The following is a 10,663-nucleotide window of genomic DNA, read 5'->3' on the forward strand; positions in this document are numbered from 1 at the left end:
TTTTTTTTTTTTTTTTTTTTTTTTTTCAACTAACCTACTGTCAGCATTGACCATAATCTCACACTCATAGCACCAGATACTCCAGCTATGTGTATCGATAGCTAGGCAGTGAGAATCACTATGAGGTGTTTTAAAATGATGTTCCGCATGTTTGTTGAGAAGCCTTCCACAAGCTTGATGGCCACATTTCAAACATATCCAGAGTGGTTGGGTTAATGGTGACATCTACAAATGCGTAATTATACACTGCAAATTATTTCATTTTTTTTTCAAATTATTAACTAGTGCATAGTAGTATGTATAGCACTCCAATGCGGAAAAGCAAGAAAAAAAATTATATTTTCAGCATTCATTCATTAGAATGTATAAATTTGATGATATTTTTGTGACAAAAATCTTAAAAGGTTCGATGCAGATCAGTAGCGAAGTGTTAAAGGGAGATAAGTCAATATTTTCTGTTATAACCTTTTTTTTGTGGAGCCGATTGAGTGCTACAACAAATATAATTACGAAAATTTCGCTATCTCCCTTAGATTCGGAAATCGGAAATATTCCTCAGAAACTCAACTGGGAGATAAGTCCACTTATCTCCGTTTACCACTTGACTACTGAAATGTTTGGATAAATAAGGAAATTATTAAATCTAAAATTACCTCATCGTCATCAATAACTTGGCTTTTATTGGCATCAACTTTACTGCATGTCGTACACTCAATATTGATTCCACTCTTCTTTAGACTCTTACGAAGAGCATTACCGTTGATCGACTTAACGATGTGAGGGCATTTTAGGCCATCTATCCAAGTAAAATCACAATTTGAAAATTTTCACCAGTCATGTTGTTAAATATCATATTGAGCAAATTAATGATAAAGTTTCTAACCTGATTTGGTATCCTCCCCTGACTCTGAGGAATGCATACTGGCCTCATCATTGACGTCTGGTTGACGATTTTTCCTCTTCCCCATTGTTATCTATACAATTCTCCAACTCAAATAAATAAACCAGCCAACTGACCTAATTTTGAAGAAACAAAATGTGATGATTAATCGCGCGACTTATTCCCATGCATATTACAATTAATAGTCTCAGGGGACTATTGATGAATGATGACTACTCGTGACTCCGATCGTGACGCATATATTATCAAGTTCCTCGTCTCTTGAACCGTCATGTTTAAGGAGATATTTTTTATGGAAAGATTTACCCGTTATTAGTTTGATTTCTCACAAAACAGCTAATCCATTATTACGACCTCATCCTCGTGGCATATTGTCCAGATACATTCACACTAGTGCACACTAGTAGTGTATACTACGCTACTTTCTGGCAGCTTCTCTTTTTATATTAGTATATTACTCGACTCGCGTTGATGATCTCCAGGAGGAGGAGCGCCGCGAGTGGCGCAACAGACACAGATGGCGCAAACAAACACATATACCACCTCATCAACTTATCAATATATATATATATATATATATATATATATATATATATATATATATATATATATATATATATATATATATATATATATATATATATATATATATATATCCCATTCGCAGTATCATTTGTCATGTTTTTACCAAAAATTAATTTTATTAATACAATACAATGATTTCATATCGTCATACTCATTGTCATTGTGACACATATAAAGGTATAAAACTTATTAATTTATCTTATTATAATATAATGACATGTCTTTTTGTTGCTTCATTATTTACTTCTTATTAACACTAATTTTACAAAATATCTTCAACTTTATCTTTAAAAGTTTGACAGTTACATTTGTCATTATGCATTTTTCTAATTTGAAAATTCATCAGGTGTTGGTAAAAGCTCCACAAAGTGAGAAAAAGAAATAGATATATATATATAAACCCACTTATAAATTGAGAAAATTGAAAATTTGTACAATTGAAAAAATAATTGTCAATTGGTGTCTAAAATGATTGGTTTTGAAAAGGGCCGCCACAGACTCAAAGTCAATTCAAAGTGAGTCTTGATGATTGCAGGAGATTATATAACAATTTTTTTTACAATTTCTCATGTATGTTCAATAAATGCGTTTGAAGATGAGTGCTCTCACCTGGCAGCAATATTGCGACCAGGCTGTGCCGTAACGCGTTTTGCAACGAACATGATCACGATATGCTCTGTGCATGAGCACCAGGGTGAGGGTCAGTACAGGATAGTAAGGGATAATCTCATGGGTGAATAACGATACTCCAGCGATTGACCAGTTCATTATGACGTCGCCAAGATAGTTGGGGTGTCTCACTTGGCCCCAAAGACCAGAAATGATGAGTTTCTTTCCTCGAGGGGTCAGCATTGTCTCCAGATCTATAATTATAAAAAAAACACAAATTTAACTAAAGAGAATGATCGTAATATTATACCTGAAAATGCCTGATTATATTTCTGTTAGAAATTTAAACTTCTTTTTTCCAGTCCTCTTCAAAAAGTCATTTAAATAATTGAATTGATAAATAGTCGCTCCTATTTATCAATTCATTTTCGGATTTTATTATACTCAAACAATTCTTACTCGAGACTGCAGCTGAATATGGATTCCGCCTGAATTCATCCTTCAAATTATTGCTCATACGATAAATCAAATACCCCATGAAGAAGGAGAAACTCAAAGCAGCCAAAACATAAGGTGATTTGTGAAGACTGAAAAAAAAAACAAAAAACAAACAACTAGATAAGTTAAAAATTTGTCGATTCAATTATCAACAAGTAACAAATCAAGAATTGATGTCATTAACCACTGACTTTTGATAATAGACGTATCTCGTCACCAGGGTCATCAAAAATGGATGCAGTAAATTAGCAACACAAGTCATATAACCAGTCCCCTCATACATGACCCTAAAAGACGTGAGTGAAGTTGCCTCAAAGACAAGTGCATCGAGACAATAAAAAATCTGCAGTCCAGTGACGACTAAAACAGTAGCATTAGCGTTCTTCGCCGATGTAACTGGATCGATTTGAGCTAGACTCTGAAGGACAATAGCCGAGTTGATGATGAGTGCCCCAATGATAGCAGATCGTATAAGCACAGTTTTTATATCGAGCCTGCCACCAATCCTAGGATTGATCTCCCTCCCTTGCCAAAAGTCATAAATCAAATTATTCGTGGAGCCATAAATATTGAGAGCAGCGACAGGAGCCCTTCCAGCCTTAATATACAACATTATTGCCAGAATAGTTGCAATAATCCATCCACTGACCGCCAACTGGAGAATAGAACGAAGAATATAATCACTGACTCGATAATTGAAGTGATATTCGCAGATGGCCATTCCAGCCAAACAAATTATTGCAGTGAGCCAGCCATTGACTCGATATTGCAGTCGTCCAGTCTTATTCTGTTGTCCATCAACGACTCTTCCAACAGGTAACAACGATCCAATAGCCACAAACAACAAGAATCCAGTGTAATACAATGTGGCATTGAGATTCAAGTAGACATGCCATTTTGTTGGCAGACGAAAGCCAACAGTGTTGCTACATTTGTTATTGTAACAGGCAACTTGTGGTAAGATTATTGAGATCGGTAGAATGAATGTAAGGCACAAGGCTCCAAACCAACCGCCCCACTCCTGCGGTTTTCCCACGCGTTCCAATTCCAATTCCTTGTCCTTGTCCTTGTTGACTTTTTCAACAGTTGTCGAAGAGTCAGGAAGTGCTTCCTCCTCGTAATGCAACAATTTTTGGAGGTCCTGATCCCTCTGCACTGAAAATCCTCTCTCTTTGTTATCAGTGAGGTACTCGTACATTATTTTTCTCTCCACTGGGAGGGAAACTGCTCGATCGATAGATCTTGTTGAGACAACTCGATCGCTCTTCATGGCCAAAATCCTTGTGGATCTTCTGGTTGCTGCAGCAGGTGCAGCATCTCTCATGCGAGATTGCAGGGGAATGAATTCACTAAGCTGATCAGTCTCACTAAAATTCACACTCGAGGACTCTTTCTCATCTTCATCTCGATCTTGGATAATTTTACGAGTTAATTTACGGTTTTTTGAGGTTGGAGATCGTGCGGGGGACCGTCTACTCGGTGACTTTCTGCTGGGGGATTTTCGACTTGGGGACTGACGGCTAGGGGACTTCCTTGAGGGACTCTTACGTCCACGAGCACGAGTTGTTCTTGCGGAACTGCGAGAGGGCCGATCTGGCTGCAATTCAAATGGACATTTTTCCTTACAAACGACCATATTAAAAATACATTTCCTTGTAAAATAAATAAATGAATGCTTCAATACCTGAATATCCTCCTCATGCATGCTCATCTCAGCACCTCCTTCAAAGACTATCCTGTATTTATCCCCTCTAACACTAACAACCGTTCCTTTCTGATAATCCTCAGAATTTGGTGGCTTGGCCAACACTTCCTCACCCTCAGAAAACTTCATAACTCCCCTCTAAAATCTGAAAATCAATGAGAGACGCTTTTATTAAACACACTTGATTAATAGCCAGTTGGAGGTTAAATGTGCATTTTCATCTCCCAATATAAATAGAATATAATCTCATTAAGATATGTTGTTGTTGTTGTCGAGCAGGGGGTGAAGAATGCAAATGCAGTGTTTCATCATATATGTATAAAGGATTGGAGCAATATCAATATCACTTAAACTCTCTCCTCGCCTGCTTTGCGAGGGAAAAAGGCAAATGATTGCTAGAACGATAATTACTCACACTACTATTGAATAATCAAGAGTCGCACTGCTCGCGCGCGGCACTACTATCCTTTTATGCACTACTAATGCGAATGTGTATTATTATTCTTTTCGTACGATAAGTACCACTTGAGGTTATAATTAAAGTGAGTATTTTTTTTTTACATTGCTTGTGTAGTATACGTTACATTGCATCCATCGCATAGACGCCGATGGACGGACGCCGAGCGGCAAGCGGCTGAGAATTCCAGTCCAGAGATGCCAGAGAGACACAGGAGTCGATTATTGTCGATGGCGTTCACAAATCTATCGTTAAGACGCCACGCGTTCAACGCACTTGGATTGGCTGTTGCTGCTGCTGTCGCCTGCCCGGCCTGCCTGCTTCGGTAACCATCGGTATGTGTCCGACATATATATAGCGGTTGTTATTTGGCGGGAGAGATGTAGAGGCAGGCCTATCAAAACTCGACAATCAAACGCGCTTGCGGTTGTGTGTGAAACGTTTATCAATCCTTTTGGAGCATTTATCCGTTGTTTTGAGGGTTAATAACCAAAAGTGCAAAACATAGGGAGGGAGGGCATTCATATTCCAGTTATGACAGACAATGGAAGGGGAATGGAGAGGAATGGAGGATTAAGTACGAGTGGAGATTCAGTGATGCTGCTGGGAAGAAGAAGAAATACTTCTGACCAAGTTGTACGTAGATGGAAAACAACTCGTCGAATTATTCCTATTACTATTTCATTAAAAATGTTATTATTCTCCTAGCTATTATAACACGACAAATATGTCAATTGCAACTCATCGCAGCTATATGCATAACCAATCTGTTTCAGAATCATCTGCTGGAGAAATTTATCAAGACTCAGAAGAAACTAGCGATATATATCAATGACATGCCAGAATTGTTGATTGATAATGGACAATTTGAAAAATTGAAATTGGGAATTGATGAGATGCGTGATAAAGCCTACTCAGTGATTGGTCCCCTCGTGGAAGCTAAGAATGGTACTTTAATGCTACATTTTTATTAGTATAAGATTAAAAAGGATCATTGAATGAATTGAAGAAATTGTTATTGAATTTTCTAGCTAGTGAGAAGAGAATTAAACAGTTGGAGACGAGCTGTGGGGAACTCGTGTATCATTTTGAGACTGAGCAAAAGAAGGTGGAGAATTTGGAGCAACAACTTCGTCATCTAGCTAATGAAGTAATTCATTTTTCATTCACTATTTAAAATGCAAATAATATATGGAATAATCATCATTTAATGATTATTTCTGTTGTAGTCTGCTGGTCAAGTGACATTCTGCACACATTTGGGTGCAGTATTGGGAAATTTAATATGGAAATCGTCAAGATCATCGCCACAAGTGGATCTTTGGCTCAACGAGGTGAATATGAATCCTTGTTCCTATTATTATTTGATTTGAAAATGGAATTGGATAATATCTCACAATAATCAGTAGAAAAATTTGCCTATTTTTCTGTATAAAAAGATGAAATTCTACTAATTTCTTCTATTGAATAGAATTTTTAATAGAAATGAAATGAAATTTGTCTACCCAATTTTTTAGAATCGACAAAACCTCAAAGATTTGTTATCAATCACGAACACAGCACTGGAATCATTTATCCAGACATTTGAAGGAAAGTTCCCCGACATGAAAGAGGAGCAGTATCAGTTCATGATGTCCCTCATGGGCACTGTCACAAACATATCCTCCAATTCCACTGGGCGACAATTTTTGATCAGCCACGAGCAGAATGGAAAAGAATTGATTAAGCTGATTGTTCTATCTATCCCAGGTCTGCCCTTGATCTCTGGAGACCCTCTGAAGAGGTGAGTTTTTCAAAATGAGCCAAAAACAAAAAAGCAATAAAAAAATCACACACAAATTTTTTATTATTTCTTTTTTTTATTCAACTTTTTTTTTCTCTTCTCCCCTTAGACTGATGCTCATGATCCTCTACAACGTCAGCCTGAACTGTTCAGGCCTGTCCTATTTAATAAGCTTAAAAGTCCACGAATTAGTAACTTACTGCTTGGACCAATCCCCAGAAATCCAACTCAACTCCCTTCGAATAATTCAGTCCATCACATACGATTTAAAAGATTCTGGAATATTCGATCGGCTCCTGCAGTTCCTGCCAGTCATAAAAATCCAACAATTGATAATCTCCTCAGACGAACGAATTTCCGAGGCTGCCAGTGGCATCTTGTCGAACATGAAAAAATTCTATGCCACAGCAGATACTATAAGTACCATGTCATCTGATAATTGATAATCAATCAGTCATTGTTTTGAGGGACCAAGTGTTGTTTATTTACCCCTTAGCTAAATAAAATTAAATTTTTTCGTAAAAGTAAGAACTTTGATCGCCGCAAGTACTTTAAAGTACCTTATTTGAGATCCTGCTCAACAATTTTTTCAACTAAGAGTAACTATATGATCATATTGGTAAAATTGGTGAGACCAATTGCATTAAGGATTATCATTATCGACCAGTCGAGCGGGTGTGTCCAGTCCAATTTCATAATCAACTAAAATCACCTAAAATCCAAGAAAATGTATTCATTTCCCTTCCCCCTGCAATTCTCTTGCATATACTCGATATGAATAAGTGCTCTTACAGCTAGGCTAAATGCAATTAAATTGAAAATAAATTATCCACCAGGACAATATTATCGTCTTTATTATTGAACTGGAACTGACGTGACGACAATGCCGCTAACATCGAGAGATGGCGCGTGCCCAGCAGATGCACTGGATTACATGGTGGTGGGGGAGCGTTGTGAGACGTTCGTGGAAAAGCCTGGGTGTCGAGGACGTCAGGAAGGAATAGACGGCGACGGTAGGCGTCGGTTTATTGATCCCGGGGCGCTGCGGCGCTACCCAACCGCGGGATCACCTGCAGATTATTTTACACCACTTGCAAAATTCCAAAATTCCAAAATTCCAAAATTCAAACAATACCACCAAACAAAATCACATCATCACAATAAAATGAATAAAATCAATCAATAGTTTAAAATTATTGGCCCTGAGTTAAATTTTCATTGTGGAACCGACGAGTTAAGTGAAGTGATTTTGTTTTTCAAGTAATTGTTGGCATCATTAACAATGCAATGAACGTCATTATTGGCGATGATAGAGAGACCTGGAAGGTCTGGTGCTACAATTTCGGAAGATTTAACATAATTGATGATAGGGCGAGGCGAGTAAGGAGGGTTTTTTTCGTGGAGCGCCGAGGATCTATCAGTGTTGGACAAGGGCTGCTCGAACAATTGAGTGCACCATCAAGATCCTCTCATTGTGCGCGTTTCGCAAGTATTAAAATTTTTCATTAAAAAAGAGGCCAGTCATTTTGATTTTGTTGCGCCCGGTGGCGCTGAAATGGGCCCTACCAGCAGTCGAGAGGATCAATTCGTCGAGCCCATCGGCGACGATGATGGCCTACAGATTAATGCACGTCCTACTTCGACAATTGTAAGTAAATGAATTGCAATTATTTTACAGTGAATAGATAGGTGATAGGTCATTACATCCCTATATTCCTTTTTTTTTATTCTGGGATTCATCGTCTATACCTATAGCCACTAGCCATTCGATTCGATGAGTCACTGCTTTTGTAGTTTGATGTTTGTTATGCATTAACTAGAAATTTTGCATTCGCTCGTATAGTCGGAACTCGTCAAGGTTTTTCTCGCTAAAATGTTGTCAAGTTTTATTCGACAACATTTTTAGGCTCTAGTTTATATTTCAATTCGATCGATATGATATTCAATAATATTCAGTTGCGCTCTATTTTTCATAATTAAAATTATTCTATTGATTCAATTACTGTAAAAAATTCCTGAATTTCAAAATGTTATATTATTGGCACTCGTTGAACCAACACCTAATAAGTCGAGATAGATTTCTGAAAATAAAAACAATGTACAATACTATAGACGACTACTCGAAGGATATGTATACGTAATGCATTAATATTATACCCCATTGAATAGCTGGCGTGCACCTTTCTCCCGCTCGATGTAATTTGCAAACACCGTACCGAGGGAAATACGTAACACGTTTACCGCTCTCGCAACGCGGCCTTTCATATATAATAATTGACGGTTGATAACTCTGAAAAATGAACTGGGAAAATAATGAATGCAGGATTAACAATAATTACACTGACTGAGAGAAACGAAAAATTTGTTTGTGGGAAAAAAAATGAAAAAGATGTATTACTGATTATTTGAAGACGAGTCACCTACTTGTTCGTTATTTGATACTTCCATATGTATTTCGCTCCTGAAAAATGTTTATTTCATGTGAAATCAAAGGACAAATTATTTATTGATAAACTTAACTCTATCCCTTATAGCCCTTATATTATGAAAATATATAAAAATCCAGGGGATCGTACTGCCCCAATATTACATTATGCACATAATTCTCCATATTTTTCAATTTTTTCACATTTTTTCCACCCCTAGGTGGTGGTCAATGATATTAAAATGGTTAATAAACATTGAAAAGTTGCACTTATCGTATTCGTATAAATATACATGACAACATGCTTGAGAGGTTGGAATGAAAATTCAAAAAATGAAACAATTTATTCTTTGCTCGATCCAAACACGACTTGTTTTTGACGAGTTGCTCGTCATTCTCTCAGTGCACCAAGCCAAGTAAAGAGAGCATCCATGGTTTCTTTGTTCTGAATAATGTAATAATGTTCAGCTGTACTGACCCCTGGAGTGACTAATAATCCTTGGGATGATGCCTCCCTAGAGGCAGTGTACGCGCGCGTGCCATGGAATAACGTTAGGAGAACACAAAGATATAAGCGTAATGCGGGCGCCGGACAGTTGTATTATATACATCAATATATGTATACATTCTATATGTCATCATATTATATATATTATATATATATATACAATACAAATGAGTCTGTGATGAGGCGAGCAGGAGGGGCGGCGCGGCACCGCGCGGCATGTTGGAGTCCCATCGGGATGGTACTGCACGTCCGTCCGTGATAAGTGAGTCTCTGATACTTGGCCGCATTCTAATAACGCTCGTTACGCGGAATAGCCACAAATTAGTGACTGCTGTACGCGCGTTACATTACATTTTTTTTTTTTTAATCGTCGAGTGTTTCGAGGAAAAACTGCTTCTGATCGTCATTGCGCGCCAATTTCTAGGGCAATTATGCCGGCTAAGAACAAGGTATGCAAAAGATGTGATGTGAGAGGAGTGACAATTTCTTTTTTTTTCTTTTTCTTTTTCTTTTTCTTTTCATTCATTTATCAAACCAAAGAGTCTCTCTCTCTCTCTCTCTTTCTCTCTCTCTTTCTCTCTCATTGCTCTCAACTGCTTTGGGTGCGTAATTATAATAATAATAATAATAATAATAATCTATTAGTTTGGTAAAATTCCAAGGAAAGAATGTATTCCCCCAAGGGATAATTCACGCTGTTCCACATGCCTAGATTATCAATCAGTGAAGATCAAGATCTATGTGGGTCTGACAATCGCAGCTTATCGTTATTAAATGATTTGAGTGTTTGTTGAATGTTATCGGTTAAATTTTTCAACGTTATCAAGCATTACCGCGGGCGTAATGATAAAAAAAAACGTTCATTTCGTTCAAGATTTTTTAATTAAATCGCACGAAAACAGCGAGAGTTGCCGTTGCTGAGTCCATTTGTTCTTCTTCTCACGTACATTAATTCATTCCAGTAAATACTGACAATAGCAATTTAAAAAACTATGATAAACACTTAATAATACGTTGCTTTGTTGATGAAATAGGTCGACAATCACATGCCTCTGACCATCTTTCCCTTTTGATTTCAAATATATCGTTTTGTTCAGTGAACGACGAGCAACAGATGGTGTTTTTCACCTCACTAATTAATTCTCCTCTCGTTATTTCATTAATCAATAAAATGGACCCCCCCCCCCCCCCC

The 10,663-nt window shown here is 37.3% G+C and overlaps 4 protein-coding genes across 10 annotated transcripts in view; 2 read left to right on the forward strand and 2 right to left on the reverse strand.

Annotated features, from left to right (window-relative positions):
• The window catches only part of LOC107043761 (ubiquitin carboxyl-terminal hydrolase 45), a 5,187-nt gene extending 3,799 nt beyond the window's left edge, over positions 1–1,388 (reverse strand). The window contains exons 1-4 of the mRNA XM_015265372.1: positions 1,208–1,388; positions 884–1,017; positions 654–796; positions 35–225 (exon numbers count right to left, since the gene is read on the reverse strand). Coding sequence (XP_015120858.1) covers positions 35–225; positions 654–796; positions 884–968 — 419 coding nt within the window. The 5' untranslated portion in view covers positions 969–1,017; positions 1,208–1,388. The remainder of the gene's footprint in view (positions 1–34; positions 226–653; positions 797–883; positions 1,018–1,207) is intronic.
• Positions 1,389–1,582: 194 nt separating this feature from the next.
• On the reverse strand, positions 1,583–5,025 carry LOC107043765 (delta(14)-sterol reductase). 3 transcript variants are annotated; one of them, XM_015265377.1, is made up of 6 exons: positions 4,860–5,025; positions 4,714–4,777; positions 4,278–4,443; positions 2,785–4,190; positions 2,555–2,682; positions 1,583–2,349 (listed from the first exon to the last, which is right to left on the reverse strand). In XM_015265377.1, the coding sequence occupies exons 3-6, from the start codon at positions 4,425–4,427 to the stop codon at positions 2,063–2,065; spliced, it is 1,971 nt and encodes a 656-aa protein (XP_015120863.1). In that variant the 5' UTR covers positions 4,428–4,443; positions 4,714–4,777; positions 4,860–5,025; the 3' UTR covers positions 1,583–2,062. The 3 variants fall into 3 exon arrangements, with proteins under 3 accessions (XP_015120863.1, XP_015120864.1, XP_015120862.1); XM_015265378.1 differs by lacking the exon at positions 4,714–4,777 and having other exon boundaries at positions 4,883–5,025; XM_015265376.1 differs by having other exon boundaries at positions 4,714–5,025.
• Positions 5,026–5,035: 10 nt separating this feature from the next.
• On the forward strand, positions 5,036–7,240 carry LOC107043766 (heat shock factor 2-binding protein). Of its 3 annotated transcripts, none has more exons than XM_015265382.1 (6): positions 5,036–5,090; positions 5,532–5,703; positions 5,787–5,905; positions 5,985–6,089; positions 6,273–6,538; positions 6,648–7,240. In XM_015265382.1, exons 2-6 carry the CDS (start codon positions 5,592–5,594, stop codon positions 6,979–6,981), a joined length of 936 nt encoding a protein of 311 aa, XP_015120868.1. In that variant the 5' UTR covers positions 5,036–5,090; positions 5,532–5,591; the 3' UTR covers positions 6,982–7,240. The 3 variants fall into 3 exon arrangements, with proteins under 3 accessions (XP_015120868.1, XP_015120866.1, XP_015120867.1); XM_015265380.1 differs by lacking the exon at positions 5,036–5,090 and adding an exon at positions 5,203–5,391; XM_015265381.1 differs by lacking the exon at positions 5,036–5,090 and adding an exon at positions 5,372–5,447.
• A 272-nt stretch (positions 7,241–7,512) lies between these two features.
• LOC107043781 (monocarboxylate transporter 4) overlaps positions 7,513–10,663 on the forward strand; it is an 11,263-nt gene continuing 8,112 nt past the window's right edge. For 2 of the 3 annotated variants that reach the window (XM_015265415.2, XM_015265417.2), the window contains exon 1: positions 7,513–8,186. In XM_015265415.2, coding sequence (XP_015120901.1) covers positions 8,094–8,186 — 93 coding nt within the window. In that variant the 5' untranslated portion in view covers positions 7,513–8,093. Of the gene's footprint in view, positions 8,187–9,760; positions 9,921–10,663 lie in introns of those variants that run through there. The other variant, XM_015265419.1, reaches the window with a different exon arrangement.

The sequence above is a fragment of the Diachasma alloeum genome, unplaced genomic scaffold, assembly GCF_001412515.2.
Source record: "Diachasma alloeum isolate Michigan unplaced genomic scaffold, Dall2.0 Dall_scaffold_00627, whole genome shotgun sequence".
Taxonomy (NCBI): Eukaryota; Metazoa; Arthropoda; class Insecta; order Hymenoptera; family Braconidae; genus Diachasma; species Diachasma alloeum.